At 60.8% G+C, this 21,987-nt stretch overlaps 1 protein-coding gene across 3 annotated transcripts; it reads left to right on the top strand.

The window, feature by feature from the left end:
- Positions 1-5,575: 5,575 nt before the first annotated feature.
- On the top strand, positions 5,576-21,092 carry COL1A1 (collagen type I alpha 1 chain). Of its 3 annotated transcripts, XM_062632127.1 has the most exons (51): positions 5,576-5,788; positions 7,866-8,060; positions 8,188-8,222; positions 8,313-8,348; positions 8,435-8,527; positions 8,610-8,678; positions 9,938-9,982; positions 10,259-10,312; positions 10,498-10,551; positions 10,661-10,714; positions 10,861-10,914; positions 11,022-11,075; positions 11,175-11,219; positions 11,444-11,497; positions 11,604-11,648; positions 11,809-11,862; positions 12,177-12,275; positions 12,368-12,412; positions 12,489-12,587; positions 12,801-12,854; positions 12,947-13,054; positions 13,291-13,344; positions 13,489-13,587; positions 13,718-13,771; positions 13,859-13,957; positions 14,168-14,221; positions 14,488-14,541; positions 14,624-14,677; positions 14,800-14,853; positions 15,108-15,152; positions 15,253-15,351; positions 15,483-15,590; positions 15,923-16,030; positions 16,127-16,180; positions 16,281-16,334; positions 16,433-16,540; positions 16,629-16,682; positions 17,077-17,130; positions 17,282-17,443; positions 17,582-17,689; positions 17,797-17,904; positions 18,081-18,134; positions 18,224-18,331; positions 18,575-18,628; positions 18,735-18,842; positions 18,947-19,000; positions 19,119-19,226; positions 19,307-19,589; positions 20,139-20,329; positions 20,409-20,651; positions 20,732-21,092. In XM_062632127.1, exons 1-51 carry the CDS (start codon positions 5,707-5,709, stop codon positions 20,876-20,878), a joined length of 4,362 nt encoding a protein of 1,453 aa, XP_062488111.1. In that variant the 5' UTR covers positions 5,576-5,706; the 3' UTR covers positions 20,879-21,092. The 3 variants fall into 3 exon arrangements, with proteins under 3 accessions (XP_062488111.1, XP_062488113.1, XP_062488112.1); XM_062632129.1 differs by lacking the exons at positions 17,282-17,443; positions 17,582-17,689; XM_062632128.1 differs by lacking the exons at positions 9,938-9,982; positions 10,259-10,312 and having other exon boundaries at positions 8,610-8,679; positions 10,517-10,551.
- The last annotated feature ends 895 nt before the right edge of the window (positions 21,093-21,987 follow it).

Below are 21,987 nucleotides of genomic sequence, written 5' to 3'. Positions count from 1 at the left end.
GTTTCCCCACGGCTCACGCTGTGCTGGGGCAGGGACCGGAATGGGGCTTTTCGCGGGGGGGGGGGGGGGGGGGGGGGGGGGGGGATGACTTTTTTTGGCTTTGCCCCAATTTCATCCCTTTTAAATCCTTTTGTTGAAGGGTCCCGCCCCCTCCGCACATGTCCCGCCCTTCCCCTCTCCCATCCCCCCCCCCCCCTTCTTTCCCAACCACCCCCCTCTATATTTCCACGATGGCTGGATCCTGCTGCCAAAGCGGCTGGGACGGGACGTGGCAGGGATGGATGGATGGATGGATGGATGGATGGATGGATGGATGGATGGGGGATGCCGTGGAGATGGGGGACATGGAAGGGATGGGGGAGACCCCCATGGGAATGGGGGACACCATGGTAATGCGGGGACACGGTGGGGATGTGGGACCCTATGGTAATGCAGATACACCATGGGGATGGGGAGGACATCCTCTGAGGATGGAGAACCCCATGGGTATGTAGGACATGGAAGAGATGGAGGGAACCCCATGGGGATGGGGGAGACCATGGGGGTGGTGGAGGAACATTGGGGAGATAGGGGACACGGAAGGGGTGATGAGTCCCCATGGGGTTGTGGGACACGGAAGGGATGAGGGGTCCCGGTGGAGAGCAGCAGGCTGCAAGGGAAGAGTTAACCCCCCCTTGTCCATGCTGATCCCCTGGGCAGGGAACTGGGATGAACTGGGGTGGGGGGAGCCGGGAGGAAGGTGCTGACGTGGGGCTGGGAAGTGGCTGGGGGAGGAGGAGGAGGAGGAAGAGCTGAGGCTGGGCTGGAGCATCGCTGCTGCTTGAGCCTGGTTCCAGCTGGAGGGACCCCTTATCGGGGGCGGTGGAGATGGAGGGGCCGGGCTGGGGGGGGCGGGGCTGGGGGGCACAGACCCAGCTCCCCTGCCCGGCCCCACCCAGCTCTGCCTTGTTTGGGGTGGATGAATCCTGCCCCACAAGTGAGCCACACCTCCTAGACCCACAGACCGTGGGACACCCAGCTTTGGGGATCCCCTTCCCCATGGACCCAGCAACTCTCTGGAGCAAGTGGTGGGCCTGGGTAGGCATGGAGGTTGGGGAACCCCCATGGACATGGGGCTTTGGAGCACTGGTGTCCCTGCACCTCCCAGGGGGCATCCACCTCATCCACACCTCATCTGCCCATCTGTCCATCCCACACCATCCACACCCCCACTGCTGCCTGTGTCTGGAGGACCCCAGCCCCCAAATCTGAACCAAATCATTCCCAATGTGATAAACTGCAGCCCAAGACCCCCCCAGCCCAACCATCCAACAACATCAACCCCAACACAACCACCACTAACCCAAACACCCCAACTACCCACCCAGCAGCCCCAACCCAAATACCCCAACCCAACATCAGCAAACCACCAACCTCAACCTGACAACACAGTGATGCCAACCACCCCCAACAACCCAACAACCCCAACCACCCCCAACAACCCAACAACCTCAATCACTACCCAACAACCCCAACCACCACCCAACAACCCAAGCCACCCCCAACAACCCAAGCCACCCCCAACAACCCAAGCCACCCCCAACAATCTCAACCTCCAACCTAACAACTCCAACCATCACCCAACAACCCCAACCCGACCGCCCCACCCAGCACCCAACTCCCTGACAGGGGAGACCTGGATCTCCAGGGTGCCCCCCACAGCCGGGGTCCCACTGGCCGGGGCAGTGGAGGGTGCGAGGCTGTGCTGGGAGCCCCATCCCTGGCCACGTGGCACCGGAGCCATGGTCCCCGCCAGGCCCTGGGCTCCCGGCCAGCCCGTGGCGGATGAGGTCACCCGGCGCTCTGCCGGGAGGAATCCCAGCCAGGCTGCAGCGCCGGCAACAGCCCGGGAGCCCCCATGTCCCCATCCCCATCACATCCCCATCCCCTTCCTCATTCTCATCCCACCCCCATCCCCTTTCTTATTCCCATCCCCATTCCAATCCCATCACATCCCCATCCTCATCCCCATCGTATCCTCATTCCCACTCTCATCCCCATCCAGTACCCCATCCCCATCCCCCAGAGATGCTTTTCCTGGGAGTGGAATGACGAGGGTGAGGGGATCCAAAGTCCTGGGGGCTGTGGAGAGACTGAGGGGAGCTCTGCATCCTTCCCCATCCCATGGTCCAACTGGGATGGCGCTGGGAGCATTGCCCCATCCCCAGGATGCCCCGGTGGACGGTGCTGGGGGGGAGCAGCAAATTCTTCAATGAAACTGAAAAGGAGGAAAAAAGGGAAGGGGGGGGGGGAGGAGGGAAAATAGGAGCGAGTCAGGAACTGCAACGGAAAATGTTCGGCGTGGACTCGGCCCTCAGAGTTTCCATCCCAGCTCCCTGAGCCCAGACAATGGGGCCTGGGCTGGGCTGGGGCTCCCGGCCCCCCCAAAAAAAACCCAGTGACGACCCCCGGGTTGCCCCTCAGCTCCCCTTCTTTGTGGGGTGCAGATGGGTGGGATGAGCCCCCCAGGAGGGACTCAGTCCCACGATGTGGGGTGCAGAGGGTTGGGATGAGGTTCCCAGCCCTGGGAAGGGGGCAAAGCCCAAACCCCTCCTCGCTGGTCCCATCGCAGCAGAGGGACCCCCTTGCTGCAGTTGTCACTTCCGTGTCCCCCGTTCAAGTCGGGGTCCCCGGCCACCCTGCTGGGGACAGGAGGTGGCCCCATTGCGCCCCCCCCGGCAGCGGTACCCGCGCCGGGCAGCGGCGTGGCGCTGGCAGCCCAATTGGAGCCGTTTGCCTGTCCCGGTTGGAGCGGCTGGAAATAGCCGGGAGTCGCGGCCCGTGATTACCGGGTTTTGCCCTGCCCGCCACAATTGAGGGTGCCGAGGGCAGGAATAGCCCGGGCGGAGCCGGGCTGCGGGCTGCGGGCGGGCTGGGACGGGGAAACTGAGGCACCGAGTCCCCCATCATGTCCCCATGGGGAGTGAGATGGGGATCAAGGCAGTGTGGGAGGAAATACCCCCCCCCCAAAGGGCTTCATAGGGCTGGTGCTGTGGGTCCTTTGGGAGCGTGTGTGGGTTCCTCAAGTGGGGACCTCAATGGTGTCAAATCTCCCTGATGGTGTCAAGCACCTGTGTGTCACCACCTCACTGTCACCCACTGCCATTGGGTGGGGACACGGTGGGGACCGATGGGATGGGTGCGGGACAAGGGGCGGGATGACGGGATGGGGGAGATGGACACGGTGCGGGGCCAGCTCCTGGGGCTGCCGAGTGGGGAAAGGAGGGGGGAGAAAAAAGTGAGTTAATGGGATCCATGTGTCTGCATTAACTCACACCAGATGCCGACGTCTGCTCCAGGCAAACCAACCCCAGACCCCCCCCCCCCCAACCCCGGCCCCATCGGCGCTGGGTGTCAGTACCCTACCCAAAGGGGGTGGGCAAACCCCCCCCACCCCACCGTCACCCCGCATCCATGGGGCAACTGCAGCCCTGCGTGCGCTCACCAGCTTTTTAGAGCATCCAAAACATTTTTGATGTGAGCACTGAATTTTTGCCATGGCAATGGACTTTTTGGGGTGACCACTGGCTTTTTGAGGTGTCCAACCCCACCAGCTGCAGGTCCAGTTTGCACCAGTAAAACCAGTTTGGGTTGTTTGGGAAAGAGTCTCGGATCCCTTCGAAGGCTGGGGGTGGCTGCGTGTGACAGCCCCTTGTCCCCGAGGTACCAGAGATGGCCCCAGAAGGTGGGTGCAGGTCCTAGCACCTCACAGCATCCCCATCCCACAACCCTGTGCACAGGAGCCGGAGCAGGCCTACGCTTGGCGTCTCCCATTCTGCTTCCTTGCATCCTAACGGCTTTTCCAGGCTCTTTGCATTTTATTATTACCCTCATTATTCTATTTTCCTTTTTTTTTGTTGAGCGGGATTTCTTCCCTTTTCCCTCCCAGCCCCCAAACCCTGCACAGAACCCTCCTGCATTCCTGGGGCGGGTGGCTGGGGGGCTGATGAGGTGGCATCGTCCCGTTCCATCCCATCCCATCCCGTCTCCCCCCCTTTTCCCTCTCTCCCTCCCTCTCCTTGCATATAAAAACTTAAAAAACATTATAAAAACCCCAATGACATTCTTTTCTTTTCTGTCATGCTGCAAAAATTAAAGACACATCTTCAGGCTGGAGCCCGGCCAAGGGCTTGCGAGTCGCCGAGGCAGGATTGGAGGAGGCTTCTCACTGCAACGTGTCTCGGATGCATGGATACAGGGCCAGCTGCTCCCGGCGCGCGCACGCGTGTCCCTGTCTGCATGCGTGTGCATGCGTGTCTGTGTGTGCTCACAGAACTGCTCCTTGGGTAGGTTTGCTGCTTCTCCTCTCTGCATTGAGTTGCAGCTGGAAGGAAAGAGCTGGGGAAGTCACTGGGGGTTGGGGGGGTTTGGAGCAAGTTTTGGGTGGATTTTTGCTATTTCAATGCAATTCCCCCCCCCCCCCCCCCCCGCCTTTATTTCATTGTTCAATTGCAGTGATTTATAACTATTAAAGATGATAAATAATAAATATATTAATGAAAAAACCCTGCTTGGGAGGGGTTTCCCCTCTGTGTTGAGCCCAGTGCTCCCAGTGCCCTGTGCACCACAGTGCTCGGGGGACAAACAGAGGTGCATGAGCCAGACCCAGCTCTTTGCTCCCTCTCGCATCAAGACCCCAGCCCCATTTCCCACTTTATTCCCCTAAAAATCACCCCTTATGTAGGTGTCCCCCCGTTGCCCAGGTGCCACATCCCCTTTGCAGGGCTCTTTCCTCTACCCCCATGCCCCAGCCCTGGTAAATACGTATATTTTTTGGCGTGTAATTACAGCCTCTCAAATTGCATGGTCGATTGTGGATTATTGTCAAGGAGCTTTTGCTTTTTCCAACCAACGTGGCTCCTTCAAATGTGGAAACGGCTGTGGAAGTGTGCCAGGAGGGGGGAGAGGGGAGCGGGATGGAGAGGAGGGAGAGGGCTGGGGACGAGAAAGGGGAAAAGATGGATAGAAAGAGAAAAGAGACTGAAAAAGAGTGTTCCTTTGGGGGTGTTTTGGGGTGTCTGAAGGTTGGGGGGTCCCACATGGGGATTGTGGCCCAAGAGGTACTCCAGGGTCCTGGTGCTCATGTCCTTGTCCTTTGCACTGTGCTAGGGTAGGAGGGTGAATGATGGGGAGCCCCGGGGGGGGGGAAGTGGGTGACGGATGGGGGGTGTTTGCAGTCCCCTGAGCCCCCAGTATCCCATGGCACTGAGGTGCCCCAGGTGCCACATGTCACATTGCCTGTCCCCTCCCTGCGTGGCCATATCCACCCCCCCAACACCTCAGGATGGGGATCCCCCCCCCAAACTCATCCTAGCACCCCCTTCCCACCCACCCCACAGCCACGCGTGTGCATAGTTGTGCATGCGTGTGCAAGGATGGACGGACGGACAGACAGACTGGGGGAGGGGGGGAAGGGCTGAGGGGTGCCCCCCGACTCGCTGGGTGCCGCTGATTGGCCGAGGGGCTGTCCAAAATTCCCTGGTTGCGATGGGTCCCACCTCTCCCCGCCGGCACATCGTATATAAGGGGAGACGAAGGAGTGGGCTAGGGCAGTAGGAAGTTTCTGCTGGGGTCTGGATTTGAAGCTCCAGAGTTGGATCGGCCCCGTATGACCCCAACCTAAGAACAAAAGAGACCCCAAAGAGTCTACATGTCTAATATTTAGACATGTTCAGCTTTGTGGATTCTCGGTTACTGCTGTTGATAGCAGCGACTGTACTACTCACCCGCGGGCAAGGAGAAGAAGACAGTAAGTAGTTCGGCATCAGCGACGGTCCTCAGCACTGTTGGGACGCGAGGTGGTGGTGGGATGAGGTTGGGTGGCATCGTCAACGCTTGGTCCGGCTGCCATGGCCTGGGGACGGGTCAAGGGGTGGTTGGCATCGAAGCAGAAAACGCACCCCAAACCAGGGAGGGGGAAAGACGAGAGGAAAAGGAGGATCGGGAGGACTCGGGGGTGAAGGGGTTCAGGGGGTGCCTGAGCTGACGCTGAGAGCCGGGGCGCCCTGCCAAGAGCGGGGCGGGAGGGAAGGGTGGAGAGGAGCCGGAGGGAAGGAGGGAGCTGGGGAAAAAGGGGAGGAGGAGGAGGAGGGAGGGAAAGGGGGGAAAGAGCGCGGGAGCTAGGGGGAAGAGGCGAGGGGGGGAGCAGGGGGGAGCGGGGGGTGGGCCCTGCCCCGGGAGCTGCAAAACCCATCAGGAAAGAATTAGACAAGTCCTGGATGATTCATACGTGAAACGTCCCGGGCTGGCCCGGCGGGACCGGACTGCCCCGCTGCGCCTCACCGCGGCTGCCCCCTGCACCATGGGCACGGGGCACAGGGACGAAGCCGGGCCGGGAGCACCCGCGGGTCCGACCCAGCTCGGCATCGCGGGGAGATTTTGTGCCTTTTTTGATTTTTTTTTTTTTTTTTTTTACTTTTTTGGGACATTTTGCACTTGAACATCTGCTGTCTGCAGTTTGCAGTGGCCACTCTGCAGTTTGCAGTTGCTATTCTGCAGTTTCCAGTTGCCATTTGCATTGGCCACTCTGCAGTTTGCAGTGGCCGTTTGCAGTTTGCAGTGGTCATTCTGCGGTTTCCAGTTGCCATTTACGGTTTCCAATGGCCATTCTGCAGTTTCCAATGGCCATTCTGCAGTTTCCACAGTCCTTTCTGCTGTTTGCAGAGGCCATTCTGCAGTTTGCAGTTACCATTTACAGTTTCCAGTGGCCATTCTGCAGGTTCCAGTGGCCGTTCTGCAGTTTGCAGTGGTCATTCTGCAGTTTGCAGTTACCATTTACAGTTTCCAGTGGCCATTCTGCAGGTTCCAGTGGCCGTTCTGCAGTGGTCATTCTGCAGTTTGCAGTTACCATTTACAGTTTCCAGTGGCCATTCTGCAGGTTCCAGTGGCCGTTCTGCAGTTTGCAGTTACCATTTACAGTTTCCAGTGGCCATTCTGCAGGTTCCAGTGGCCGTTCTGCAGTTTGCAGTTACCATTTACAGTTTCCAGTGGCCATTCTGCAGGTTCCAGAGGCCGTTCTGCAGTTTGCAGTTACCATTTACAGTTTCCAGTGGCCATTCTGCAGGTTCCAGTGGCCGTTCTGCAGTCTGCAGTGGTCATTCTGCAGTTTGCAGTTACCATTTACAGTTTCCAATGGCCGTTCTGCAGTTCCCCTCCTGCCTTTGGCCTCTTGCAGCGGGTGTTCAGCCTTTTCCCTTTCCCCTCTTTGCCAGAGCCGCTTTTCCCTTTGCCTTTTGCAACGGGTGTTTTGCAGTTCCCAGTTTGATTTTCGCCTCCTTTTGCTCTCACCAAGCCGGGGCCCACTGGCAGGGCCACCACCCCACCCCATCTCCAGGCCCCTTCTCCGCCATGGGGCAGCCCTATGGCTCTGGCTCGCTGCCCCAACGTCTGCTTCCAGTCTCTGCGCTCTTCTTCCCCAGCCCATCCGGCCTGAGCCAGCCCTATCCCGCAGCCGCCTGGATCTAATTTCAGCCCAGACATTGGGGCCAACCCACTCTATCCCTCTCATCCCGTCCCATTCCCATCCCATCCCTGTCCCCTGTGGACAAGGGGACCCCAGCGCTGACCCCCTGCCCGCCGTGGGGGTATTTGCCTTGGCGGGGTAAGGAAGCTGGAGCTGGCTGGAAGGGTTTGTTTAAATTCCAGCGTATGTGGGAAGAGTTTATTGTGGTGCTTTTCCTGTGTCACCGAGATGGGATGATGAGAACCAGATGAAGGGAGAGAAGCTGCAGGAGCGAGGCGAGGGGGATGGAGGGGAGGGTGAGGAAGAGCAGAGCTGTGTGTGGGGCCGTGCCCCCCTCCCTCACATCTCCCCCTGCTCTCTGCAGTCCAAACTGGAAACTGCATACAGGATGGTCTAACATACAACGACAAAGATGTGTGGAAACCAGAACCCTGCCAGATTTGCGTCTGCGACAGCGGCAACATCCTCTGCGACGAGGTGATCTGTGAGGACACCTCCGACTGCCCCAACGCTGAGATCCCCTTTGGAGAATGCTGCCCCATCTGTCCCGACACCGACGGTACCGCCCCGTTCCCCCCCGAACCCCCGGCGGCGTGGTCCCCTTGGCTCAGTGCCCATCCCCGTGGTGTCTGGGCTGCGGGGGGGTCACAGCGGGATCCTCCAAACCCCCCTCCTTTCTCCCACAGCCTCCCCTGTCTACCCAGAAAGCGCTGGAGTAGAGGTAAGGGCTCCTTGTCGCCCCCAAACCCCGCGACACCCCCGGTGGTTTGCGAGCCCCTTTGCTAACCAAGGCTTCATCTCTCCTCACCAGGGTCCTAAGGGAGACACCGGCCCCAAAGGAGACAGGGTGGGTACCACCCCACAGACCCCTCCGCGCTGCCAGGACCCCTGTCCTGCTGGGCTCACCCTTCTCTTCTCTTCTCCCCTGCACAGGGACTCCCCGGCCCCCCTGGCAGAGATGGCATCCCCGGACAGCCCGGCCTCCCGGGGCCCCCCGGCCCCCCCGGCCCTCCAGGCCTCGGCGGAGTGAGTATGGGGGGGGTCCCCCTGGGGTGAAGCCCCCGAGGGGGTGCCTGTGCCCTGCTCATCTCCCCCCTCCCGCCTGCAGAACTTCGCTCCTCAAATGTCTTATGGCTACGACGAGAAAGCCGGAGGCATGGCTGTGCCTGGCCCCATGGTGAGCACTCGGAGGTGCCTGGGGGGGCACAGGGGGGGCATAAGGGGGCTGTGAAAAGCGTGAGGTGCCTCAAGCGCTGCTTGTGCTGGTGGTGCTGAGGATACTGAGTGGTGGGAAGTGAGAGGCATGGGGAGGGATGTTGGTCCTGGAGGTGATGGGGACAGGGATAGGGACAGGGATGGGGACAGGGATGGGGTGGCAGTGGGAATAGTACACAGTTGGTGAAGGGGACAAGGATGGGGTGGTGATGGGTTGACAATAGGGATAGGGATGGGATGGCAATGAGAACAGGGAATGGTTGGTGATGGGGACAGGGGTGGGGTGGCAATGGGAACAGGAATGGGGTGGCAATGGGGTCAGGGATGGGGTTCACTGGGGACAGCAACGGGGTGGTGATGGGGACTGGGGATGGCTGATGATGGGTACAGGGCTGGCAACAGGGATGGATGGTAATGGGGTGTGTGGCAATGGGGACAGGAATGGGATGGCAATGGGGATACAGAATGGATAGTAAAGGGGAGAAGGAATGAGCGATGATGGAGACAAGGATAGGGCGGCAGTGAGGATAGGGATGGGATGACGATGGGAACAGGTATGGGGGTGGTGATGGGGACAGGGATGGGATGGTGGGGGGGATGATGGGGTTCAATGGGGACAGCAATAGAGTGGCAATGGGAACAGGGATGGGGGTGGTGATGGGGACAGGGGTGGGGTGGTGATGAGGTGGCAATAAGGATAGGGATGGGATGGCAATGGGAACAGGGATGGGGGTGGTGATGGGGACAGGGATGGGATGGGATGGTGGGGAGATGATGGGGTTCAATGGGGACAGCAATAGAGTGGCAATGGGAACAGGGATGGGGGTGGTGATGGGGACAGGGATGGGATGGAGGGGAGATGATGGGGTTCAATGGGGACAGCAATAGAGTGGCAATGGGAACAGGGATGGGGGTGGTGATGGGGACAGGGATGGGATGGAGGTGAGATGATGGGGTTCAATGGGGACAGCAATAGAGTGGCAATGGGAACAGGGATGGGGGTGGTGATGGGGACAGGGGTGGGGTGGTGATGAGGTGGCAATGAGGATAAGGATGGGATGGCAATGGAAACAGGGATGGGGGTGGTGACAGGGATGGGGATGGGATGGTGGTAGGGTGGTGGTGGGGTCAGTGGAGACACCAACAGAGTGGCAATGGGGACAGGAATGGGGCCAAGGTGACATGCAGCCACTTAGCACCACTTTCCATTCTCCTTCCCAGGGTCCTGCTGGCCCCCGCGGTCTCCCCGGCCCTCCTGGTGCTCCTGTGAGTATCTTCCTCTTCCTCCTCCTCCCCTCTTGTTTTGGGGATGAGTAGCCCCAGGGGCCCCTTTGGGTGGGATAGGATGGGACAAGGGTGGGACGGGGCATCTGACCATTCCCAATTGCTATGGAAACCTGTGGGGACATGCTGCAGGGACAACCACACATGCACACACACACACACAGTGCCATTGCCATTGGGGTCTTCAGGCCCAATCTTCTCATTTTCTAACCCATTTTTCCTTCCCCCCCCCCGCCTTTTTCTCCCACTGTCCCGCAGGGTCCTCAAGGTTTCCAAGGTCCCCCCGGTGAACCTGGAGAGCCCGGTGCTTCTGTGAGTCCTGCCACCTCCTCCTCCAACCTCATCCTGCAGGGATGGGGATGAGGCTTCCTATTCCCAGCCCTGGCCAAGGCCATGCTGTTCCTGCTCCAGGGCATCACAGCCTTGGGAATGGGACAGGGTGACAGGGGCCTGCCATCAAACTCAGCACCCTCACCCCTACCCCACGTCTCTCCTAGGGTCCCATGGGTCCCCGTGGTCCCGCTGGCCCTCCTGGCAAGAACGGAGATGATGTAAGTGGCCTGTGAATGGTGTCCCCCACCTCGTTTGGACCTGGTGGCCCTTCCAGCCCCCCTCAGGTGGGCAGGGGATGTGCCACCGACCCAGTGTCCTTGTGCTTAGGGTGAAGCTGGCAAGCCCGGGCGCCCCGGAGAGCGCGGTCCCCCCGGCCCACAGGTGAGATGCCCTCCCCATGGGGACACCCCACCATGGCGGGGTGCAAGGATGTGACACCAGCTGCCCGTTCCCCTTGGGGACACAGGTGGCAGGGTGCGGGACACCCCACCTTAGGTACCACCATCACAGTGTCCCCTTTCCTCTAGGGCGCACGTGGTCTCCCAGGAACTGCCGGTCTGCCGGGCATGAAGGGTCACAGAGTGAGTCCTTCCTCCCTCCCTTGTCTGCAGGGTTTGGGGGACGGGGAGCCCGACCTCACTGGGGTGCCCCTCCTGACCCCCCCACTCTTCTCTCTCCTGCTGCTCAGGGCTTCAGTGGTCTGGATGGTGCTAAGGGTGAGCCTGGTCCTGCTGGCCCCAAGGTAAGGAGCGGTGGCAGCATCACCCTTGTCATCCCGGTACAAAGCCATTGCTGCTCCCTCCCTCTGGAGCAGGTCCTTCAATGTTGTCCTTTCTCCTAGGGCGAGCCTGGCAGTCCAGGAGAGAACGGAGCCCCTGGGCAGATGGTGAGTGCTGCGGACCATGGGGGCTGTGGTGGGGAGGGGATTGAGGGCAAGATGTGATGGGGATCCAGCTCATCCACAGGGATGCTTCCCCAGGGATACCCAGAGAATGGGGTGGGAGGGGGTTTAACCCTGCAGGCAGGACCAGGAGATGCAGGGATGGGAGGAGGCCTGCAAAGGGGAAAGCATCTCCCCTGGTCACCAAATGTGTCCTCTCCCCTCCGCAGGGTCCTCGTGGTCTTCCCGGTGAGAGAGGCCGTCCTGGTCCCTCTGGCCCTGCTGTGAGTATCCTGGGGCAGGGCTGAGCTCCCCCCATGCATGGGGTGGGGGGGGCGTGGGCACTGCTCCTGCCACTGGGCATCACTAACAGGGCCTCCTCTGCCACAGGGTGCTCGTGGTAACGATGGTGCTCCCGGTGCTGCCGGTCCTCCCGTAAGTAACCCCCTGAGCCCAGCAGCGGAAGTGGCTCTGGCTGCTCCAGAGGGAGATCCCATTCCAGCTCTGCCGTGGCTAGAGCCAGACCTCTCCTGCCTGGAAAACCAGATGTGGAGGTGGAATCCCTGCTCTGACTCCTGCCTTCTCTTCTGTCTAGGGTCCAACTGGCCCTGCTGGTCCCCCTGGCTTCCCCGGTGCTGCTGGTGCTAAGGTAGGACCTGCCTGAGCATCTCCTCCCAAGTGGCATCTCCTGGGCTGGGAAGAACTGGTGGAAACTGGGAGTGAAGGGATGGGGAAAAGGATCAAGCACCACATGAGTTCCTCATGTGGCCCAAAACCAAGAAAGCCCAAAGTGCTGCGGGCTGCCTGGGCCACTGGATGGAGATGTCCCCAGCCAAGCCCCATGGACACCTCTCCTGGCTTTGCCTCTATTGGAAAGGAGACGATGAGGGGGAACTCAGCCATGTCAGGATCTCATGGTAGCCCTTGTGCTCATGCTTCTTCCTCCCTTCTCTTCCTCCCCAGGGTGAAACTGGTCCCCAGGGTGCTCGTGGCAGTGAAGGTCCCCAAGGTGTCCGTGGTGAGCCCGGTCCTCCCGGCCCTGCTGGCGCTGCTGGTCCTGCTGTGAGTCACATCCAACAGCTCCCTGTCCTTTGCCTCATGTCCTGCCAACCCCAGTGTAACCCTCCTTCTCCTCCTCCTCCTTCTCTCCACAGGGCAACCCTGGTGCTGATGGTCAACCTGGTGCCAAGGGCGCAATTGTGAGTGTCCATTGCCCCGATCCGGCTGCCAGCTGAGGGGCTGAGCTGCTCCCTCACCACCATCTGCCTCTTCCAGGGTGCTCCGGGCATTGCGGGCGCTCCCGGCTTCCCTGGTGCACGCGGCCCCTCTGGACCCCAGGGTCCCAGCGGTGCCCCCGGCCCCAAGGGTAACAGCGTGAGTATCCCCGGACACCTCCATCCGCTTCCTGCCGTGGGCTGATCCCTGCTCCACCGAGCTGCTGCCCAACCCGGAGGTGCCTGCTTTGGTGCAGGATGCTTGAGTGCAGGATGGCGCTGGGGCGGACAGATGCAGAGTAGAATGTGGCTCAGGGCTCCCTTTGCTCTTCAATCTGGGGTTAAATGGCTTTTCCCTCTTCTCCTCCTCCAGGGTGAACCAGGTGCTCCAGGCAGCAAGGGAGACACTGGTGCCAAAGGCGAACCCGTAAGTGACAGCCCCCCCCCCCCATCCCCTGGGGGTTTCAGCCCCTCCTGGCTCCCTGCACTGGGTGCTCATCCGTTCCCCTTCTTCCCCAGGGCCCTGCTGGTGTCCAAGGTCCCCCTGGCCCAGCTGGTGAGGAAGGCAAGAGAGGAGCTCGTGGTGAGCCCGGCCCCGCTGGGCTTCCCGGCCCCGCCGGTGAACGTGTGAGTAGGGACAGCCCTGTCCCATCGCCACCAGGTCCCTGTCCCCATCCCCATCCTCCTCCCATCTCCTGATGTCCAGCAGCTGAGCCTTGTCGGTGCTTTGGGACAGACACACACGTGGGGACATCCCCAGCCTCTTCCAGCACAGGACATCTGATCCCACATCCCTGCATCCCTCCCCTGCACCCCCGAGGTCACCCCCTGTCTCCACACTGACCCCTCTGTGTCCCTCGCAGGGTGCTCCTGGCAGCCGTGGTTTCCCTGGTGGTGATGGCATCGCTGGCCCCAAGGTAGGTGCCCACATCTCCCTCCTGTCTGGGTGAGAACATCCTCAGTGGGGACACTGGGTACCTCTCACCTGTCCCCATGCAGTGGCCTAATGCCGCTCCCACCCCTGATGGGGTAACCCTGTCCCCTCTCCCACCTGTCCCCAGGGTCCCCCCGGCGAGCGCGGCTCCCCCGGCCCCGTTGGCCCCAAAGGATCTCCCGGTGAAGCTGGACGCCCTGGGGAGCCCGGCCTGCCCGGTGCCAAGGTGAGTGCTGCCGGGCACCGCTGTCTGTGCTCTCCATGCCGGCAGAGAAGCCGATTTCCGGGATGCTCGCATCCGCTGAAGCATCCCTTGCAATTCCTGAGCTCCTCATGAAGCTCGCACTGTCCTGCAGGGTCTGACTGGAAGCCCTGGGAGCCCCGGTCCTGATGGCAAGACTGGACCCCCTGTAAGTTGTTCCCCTTGTGCCCTGCTCCTGCCTTGGCTCACCCTGGACTCTGCTAACAGGGGGCTCGCTCACTCCCCCCCATAACAGGGTCCCGCTGGTCAAGATGGGCGCCCTGGTCCCCCTGGCCCCCCTGGAGCCAGAGGTCAAGCTGGTGTGATGGGTTTCCCTGGTCCCAAAGGTGCTGCGGTGAGTGAATGGGAGCTGCTGGAGGTGATGCGTCCTCATGGATGCAGGAGCTCTGGTCCATGATGGATCCCACTGCCATCACCTGGTGGTGGGGTGGCTCTGGGGATGTGTCCCCCTCGGGGATGGCCTTCATCCTGCCCGAGCCCGCAGGCTCCTGTCCTTTGCCATGGTGGCTCCATCATGGATTTCCTCCTGCTCTTTTCCTTCCAGGGTGAGCCTGGCAAACCCGGTGAGAGGGGTGCTCCCGGCCCCCCCGGCGCTGTGGTACGTATGCACCAGAGCTCAGCCCAGTGAGAGCTTGCCTGGGCGCTTCCCCCTGATGTGTGGGGGGGGGGGGGGTCGGGATGGGTCTGGGAAGGCTCCAGGGATGAAGGAGGCCATGAGTCAGGGTGGGAGGTGATGTGGCTCAGCAGGGCTGTTCCTGGCCCTCAGGGGGTACAATGGCCACATCCAGCCCCATGCCCGGCTCCTGGGGGTGCAGAGTCCCATTGGGGTCATGCTCTGATCTCCCTCCTCTTCCTCTTCCACAGGGCGCTGCTGGCAAAGACGGTGAAGCTGGTGCCCAAGGTCCTCCTGGCCCTACCGTGAGTATCAATGAGCCCTTGGTCACCCTTGGCCACTGGAGCTGACCGAGCATCTCCCTTATGCTTGTCCTGTCCACCATAGGGTCCTGCTGGAGAAAGAGGTGAACAAGGTCCTGCTGGTGCTCCTGGCTTCCAGGTGAGAGGTGTTCCCATCCCTTGTGCAGGCACCAGCCATCCATGGTGGGAGTGATGCCCCTTTCCTTGTCCCCTGTGGTCACCACCTCTGTAGTACCTCATTGCTCCTCTTCTTCCCCCCAGGGTCTGCCGGGCCCCGCTGGTCCCCCTGGTGAGGCTGGCAAGCCTGGTGAGCAGGTGAGTGTGGCTGAGCATGGCCATGGCACGGGACCGCCCCTGTGCCCTCCCCACCACAGAGCTGGGGGCTGCTGAGGGGTGCCCCCAGGGCACCCTGAAGCCATGTGCTCCATGCAGCCTCTGGAGGTCCCTGGGAGCAGCGGGGACCTCAGCCCCATGCTATGCCCCCAGGACTGCAGGACCCTCCCCACCCCTGGGGGCATCCGGGGGTCCCCAGTTCCCATCCTGACCCTGACCCTGTCCCTCCCTCACAGGGTGTCCCCGGAGATGCTGGTGCCCCCGGTCCCGCCGGTGCCAGGGTAGGTTGAACCCCACTCACTGCCCAGCCGGGTCGTGGCACCCTCCAGCACCCACCACGCCCCTCATGGCCTTGGCCCCTCTCCTGCTTCCCCCCTCCAGGGCGAGAGAGGATTCCCTGGAGAACGTGGTGTCCAAGGCCCCCCTGGTCCCCAAGGTCCTCGTGGTGCTAACGGTGCTCCCGGTAACGATGGTGCTAAGGTAGGAGCGAGGTCCTGGCTCTCAGGGTGCAGATGTAAAGGGGGGGTGGGGGTTTGGCTTTGCCCCCTTTGCTGGGGCTGGTGTTGAGGCCAGGCTGTCGCTAACACCCATTTCCTATCTCTCAATCCCAGGGTGATGCTGGTGCTCCTGGTGCCCCCGGGAACCAAGGGCCCCCCGGTCTGCAGGGTATGCCCGGAGAGCGTGGTGCTGCTGGTCTGCCAGGCGCCAAGGGTGACAGAGTACGTTTTGCCCCCAAATCCTGCTGTCTCCCACTTCCATGCCTTGCTCCTGACCAGCTCTGCTTCCCCCTCATCGTGTGTGTGTGTGTGTGTGTGTGTGTGTGTGTGTGTTACACTCCCCAAAGCCAGGGCTCTTGGGATTAGCACCCTGCAGAGAGGATGCTCAGTGCTACCAATGTCCCCACCAAAGCGTGGTCCTTGGGGACAGCCCCCTGCTGATCCCAGCTCTTCCCTGGGAGGAGGGGGATGCTCCCAGCCTCCTGCAGGGAGGATGAAGGTCCAGGGTGCCACAGTGCTGCTGTGCTTAACCTGCCATCATCTTCCTCTACCAGGGTGACCCCGGTCCCAAAGGTGCTGATGGCGCTCCTGGTAAAGACGGTCTCCGAGGTCTGACCGGTCCCATCGGCCCTCCCGGCCCTGCTGGTGCTCCCGGTGACAAGGTAGGGCCACTGCACAGGGACGGACGTGTCCTGGTCCCTGCCACCTCCTTGACACAGCCCTGACATCCTTGTTCTGGTTTTCCTCCCCTTTTCCAGGGTGAAGCCGGTCCCCCGGGTCCTGCTGGTCCCACTGGTGCCCGTGGTGCTCCCGTAAGTGTCCCCCTGCCCCAGCCGTGGTGCCCACCCGTTGGTGGCCGTAGGTGCCTGTCTCTTTCTCGGTGTCACGCCTCTGACTCGCTGTCCCTTGCAGGGTGACCGTGGCGAGCCCGGCCCTCCCGGTCCTGCTGGATTTGCTGGCCCCCCTGTAAGTGATGTCCTCATTCCCCTCTTCCCCGGGGGCCTGATCCTGCCCCACCGGGGTGATGCTGAGCTCCCCTGGCTCACCCTTCTCTGCTCCCACAGGGTGCCGATGGCCAGCCTGGTGCTAAAGGTGAAACTGGTGATGCTGGAGCCAAGGGTGATGCCGGTCCCCCCGGCCCTGCTGGCCCCACTGGTGCTCCTGGCCCTGCCGTAAGTAACTCCCCCCACCCCAAACCCCATAGGGGTGCAGCCCCACAGCACATCTCACCCCTCTCCTCCTCTTCCTCCTCCTCCACAGGGTGCTGTTGGTGCTCCTGGTCCCAAAGGTGCTCGCGGTAGCGCTGGACCCCCTGTAAGTATCAGTCTTGGGGGATGGGCTGTTTTGGGGAGCTCCTCCAGGCACAAACACCCCTGAGGTGGTTTAACCCCCCCCCCCGTGCCTTGCTCCACACCCCCAACGTGTGAGGCAGAGGGGAACTTCAGCACTTCCCTGCACCCCAAACCCCTATGGGGGGACAGCATTGACCTAGGGTGGCTTCATCCCCGGAGGGATGGAGCAGAGGGGAAGGCGGGAGCTTCCCTTTATACCCCCCGCACCAAATCAGCCCAAGGCCCCCCTGGATGGATGCTTCCCTCCTGGCCACCAGCTCCAGGGCTTCCTGTGGTGTCCCCTGGCACTGCTCTCCTGGTGGGTCAGGCGATGCCTGGACCAGGACCCTCCTAACTCCATCTTTTCCCCCTTCCAGGGTGCTACTGGTTTTCCTGGTGCTGCTGGAAGAGTTGGTCCCCCCGGCCCCTCTGTGAGTACCCCGGTGGGGTGAGAAGTGGGTGCTGGGAGGGTGCTGGTGCTGGGCACCCATCGCTGCCATGTCACAGTTGGTGCTGGGACACCCCTGGCTGTGCTTCAGCTGGATCTGACGGCATCGCTTCTGTGTCCCTGCCTCTGCCCAGGGGAACATCGGCCTCCCCGGCCCCCCCGGCCCCAGCGGGAAGGAAGGTGGCAAAGGACCCCGCGGTGAAACCGGCCCCGCTGGCCGCCCCGGTGAGCCTGGCCCTGCCGGCCCCCCCGGCCCCCCTGGCGAGAAGGGCTCCCCCGGTGCTGATGGACCCATCGTAAGTCACCCCTGACGCAGAGCCAGGGATGCGGGCATCACCCATCCCATGAGGGCATCAACCCCTTGGCAATGGCCTTCCATCGGGAGGATGCCCCCTGCAGCTGCAGCACCCTGAGGTGCTGTTTGCCCTCCCCAGGGCGCTCCTGGCACCCCCGGACCCCAAGGTATCGCTGGTCAGCGTGGTGTCGTTGGTCTACCTGGACAGAGAGGCGAGAGAGGCTTCCCCGGGCTGCCTGGCCCCTCAGTGAGTAGCTGGGGTGCTCCCTGATGCTGGAAGCTCCCCAGGATCATACCAACCCATGGAAGATGCTTGACGGTGTCTGACCCTGGCCCCTCCTCTCCCCTCTGCAGGGTGAACCTGGCAAACAAGGTCCCTCTGGCTCTCCTGGTGAGCGCGGTCCTCCTGGCCCCATGGGCCCCCCCGGCCTGGCTGGGCCCCCCGGTGAAGCTGGACGTGAGGTGAGAGACTGTGGGCAACCATCGGTGTTGGGGGGGCATGGACACGCCCCCCCATCAGCATTGGGCTTGCTGCGCTCACTGAGGACTTGCCAGCTCATGGCACTCGTGAGCATAGTGACACTCAGGCCCCTGTTAGCCCTGTCCTGCCCTCATGAGGGATCTCTGCTCCTCTGTAGGGTGCTCCCGGTGCTGAAGGTGCCCCTGGTCGTGATGGTGCTGCTGGTCCCAAGGTGAGTGGGCAGCCATAGGAATGGGTGATGGGGCTGTGCTGGCTTACACTGACCTCTCTTCTTCTTCCTCCTCATCCTCCTCCTCACAGGGTGACCGTGGTGAGACTGGCCCTGCTGGCCCCCCTGGTGCTCCCGGTGCCCCCGGTGCCCCTGGCCCCGTCGGTCCTGCTGGGAAGAGCGGAGATCGCGGTGAGACCGTAAGTGATGCTCTGCCCTGCGCCCCCCTCGCCCGCTCCCAGCCCAGGGGTCACCCCAGGCTCGGGCTCTAGAGCAAGGGCTGACTCTGCAGACCCACTGCGGGCTCAGGTCTGGCCCTGGGATCTGCTCCCGGTGCTGGAGGGAACTTCCTGGGAATGCAGTGTAACACCACCCTGCCTGGGGTGGTGCTGGCAGCAGAAGGTGGAGGGTGCTCTAACCTGCCCCCTTCTCTCCTGTTCCAGGGTCCTCAAGGTCCTGCTGGGCCCCCTGGTCCTGCTGGTGCTCGTGGTCCTGCTGTAAGTTGGTGTTTGCCTCCATCCTCCTTGGTGCTTCTGTGTCCCTGTGTGCACAGGGGCAGTAGGTGTCCTGGACCTTGCTCAACACATCTTCCTCCTCCTCCAGGGTCCACAAGGTCCCCGTGGTGACAAAGGTGAAACTGGTGAACAGGGTGACAGAGGCATGAAAGGTCATAGAGGCTTCTCTGGTCTCCAGGGCCCACCTGGTCCTCCTGTAAGTGCTCTGGAGTGGGTGACGGTGGCACTGGGTGCTGCCACACATCCTGGAACCAAAGCAAGATTCTCACGACATCCCTTCTTGTTCCTTGCTTTGCACAGGGCTCTCCTGGTGAACAAGGTCCTTCTGGTGCTTCTGGTCCCGCTGGTCCAAGAGTAAGTCCTCAGCTGAGTCAGTCTCCAGTCTCTACTGGAGCATCCCAGGGAGAAGGTCCCCCCTGTTACCAGGATCCTGATGGGGATGATGGCCATGCTCACCCCTTTTCTCCCACAGGGTCCTCCTGGCTCTGCTGGTGCTGCAGGCAAAGACGGTCTCAACGGGCTGCCCGGTCCCATCGGTCCCCCTGGCCCCCGTGGTCGCACTGGCGACGTTGGCCCTGTCGTATGTATTGCCACCTGTGCTACTGCCTGCCCGAAGCTGCCAGCCTTCATCTCCTGCTCACCATTATCCTCCTCTTGTAGGGTCCCCCTGGCCCTCCTGGCCCCCCTGGTCCTCCCGGCCCCCCCAGCGGCGGCTTTGACTTCAGCTTCCTGCCCCAGCCGCCCCAGGAGAAGGCTCATGATGGTGGGCGCTACTACAGAGCTGATGATGCCAACGTGATGCGTGACCGGGACCTGGAGGTCGACACCACCCTCAAGAGCCTGAGCCAACAGATCGAGAACATCCGCAGCCCTGAGGGCACCCGCAAGAACCCTGCCCGTACCTGCCGCGATCTCAAGATGTGCCACGGTGACTGGAAGAGCGGTCAGTGTCCCTGCTGGTGCCCTCTGAGGTGCTCACACTTCCATCCCTCTGTCCTGTCTGCGTACTCCTCACTTCCATCCTTATTCCATCACCTCTGGTTGAGCCTCAGCTTCATTCCTCTATCCTATCTCTCATGGCTGCTCTCACCTCCATCCTCTACCTCTTGTGGCTGCTTCTCACCTCCATCCTCCATCCCTTCACTCTCCATTGCTTATGGCTGCTCCCCACCTCCTTCCTCTTCCTCATGGGTGTTGCTCAACCTCATGCTCCACCCCCAGATCCCTCCTACCTGCTCCTCACCTCCCTCCTCCGTCTCTCATGATTGCTCCTCACCTCCACCTGCCATCCCTTCATCCTCCATCTCTCACAACTACCCCTCACCTATCCCTCCATCCTCTGACCCTCCCCCTGCTCCTCACCTCTATCCTCCATGGCTACTCCTCATCTCTATCCTCCATCCCTTATGGCTGGCCTTCATCTCCATCCTCTATCCATCCTCGCCACCTGCCTCGCTTCCCACTCCTTCACCGTCCTCCCTCTACCCCACAGGCGAATACTGGATTGACCCCAACCAAGGTTGCAACCTGGATGCCATCAAGGTCTACTGTAACATGGAGACAGGCGAGACGTGCGTCTACCCAACCCAGGCCACCATTGCCCAGAAGAACTGGTATCTCAGCAAGAACCCCAAGGAGAAGAAGCACATCTGGTTTGGCGAGACAATGAGTGACGGCTTCCAGGTTAGCATGGGGATGATGAGGGGGGGACAACCGGGATGGACAACCAGCTCTGTGGTGCCTAATGCCTCTTCTCCGGCAGTTTGAGTATGGTGGTGAGGGCTCCAACCCCGCCGACGTCGCCATTCAGCTGACCTTCCTCCGCCTGATGGCCACCGAGGCCTCCCAGAACATCACCTACCACTGCAAAAACAGCGTTGCCTACATGGACCAGGACACCGGCAACCTGAAGAAGGCTCTTCTCCTCCAAGGCGCCAACGAGATTGAGATCAGGGCTGAAGGCAACAGCCGCTTCACCTATGGTGTCACTGAGGACGGCTGCACGGTGAGTGGGGCCGGGGATGGTCCCGGTGGTGGTGGTGGCGACGTGTGGTGGGCACAGGGCTGATCTTGAGCTCCCCACAGAGTCACACTGGCGCCTGGGGAAAGACAGTCATCGAATACAAGACAACAAAGACCTCTCGCCTGCCCATCATTGATTTGGCTCCCATGGACGTTGGCGCTCCAGACCAGGAATTCGGCATCGACATTGGCCCAGTCTGCTTCTTGTAAACCGGACGCCCCACATGTGACAGGAGAGAGTAATAATAATGATAATAATAATAAAAACAGACAAAAAAAAAAACAGCCAAAAAAAGGAGAAAATTTCACATGGACTCGAATTTGTGTCGGTTTCTATCCAGCGTCTCTAAAACTATACCAGAAAAACCTAAAAAAAAAAACCCCTAAAAAGCATTAAACCCCTCAAAAAAGAATAAAAAATAAATGACTTTTCAAACCAAATCACCAGGACGTGGGTTCGCTTTGCTTGCCCCCTCCCCGGAGTTGGGTTCAACTCACCCAGCCGAGCCTCACCTGGAGCACTGGGATCTCCGAACCCCTCATTCCCCCCCAAACCCTCTTTGCTTCTCGCATCTCATCAGCCTGTTCATGTTTTCGCTGCAACGAAGATGCTCAACCCTTGGTTCTGATTCGCTGCTTGGGTTTGGGGGTTGCCCCTCTCCCCCTTCCCTTTGGTTCGGTTCTTTTGTTTTTGGGTCCTTTTCTTTCTGTTTGCTTTCTTTTCTTCCCATTCAGGCAGCCACAACAGCCCATTCCCAAGCACTCCAGGGGAGCAGCCGCTGCCCCAGCGCCGCAGACCCGAAACCTCGCTCTGCACCCTCCTTTTCCGGAAGGCTACCTCACCGGGGTTAAAGATTTGTCGCATTTTGGGGGTATTTTTGTTTCATATTCATGTAGTTTTAGCTACGTTTGGTTTTTTTCTTTCAGCTGTGCCGGGACTTTCCTGCCAGGTTCAGAGCAAAGGTGCTAAATTTTCCGTCTAATGTTCCCACTTTTCCCCTTGTTTTGTTGCTCTATTGCTCATTGATGTTCATTTCCCCCCATTCAAGGTCTCTCAGGAGTCATTGAGGTTTCTTACCCCCAGGATTTTTAGCCTGGTTTTTGGTTAATTCTCTTTCATTCCAGTCCCGAGCCTGGGGCCGCCTGGTGCTACCGCCTCCAAAGACTCACCTTGATTTATCTTCATTTCCCTCTGTTTGATTCTTTCCCCCCTTTCTTTGCTGTCCAGCTCCACTGGTGAGTTTTCTAAAGGTGCTATTCAACCCCCATCCCATCCCATCCCACAAGCAAATCCCGGAGCAAACGCAAAGTAGAGCCAG

Source organism: Pezoporus occidentalis, unplaced genomic scaffold (assembly GCF_034315485.1).
Source record: "Pezoporus occidentalis ecotype Australia unplaced genomic scaffold, CSIRO_AGI_Poc_V1 ctg385, whole genome shotgun sequence".
NCBI classification, from domain to species: domain Eukaryota; kingdom Metazoa; phylum Chordata; class Aves; order Psittaciformes; family Psittacidae; genus Pezoporus; species Pezoporus occidentalis.
This window is presented reverse-complemented; position numbering and strand designations above follow the sequence as displayed.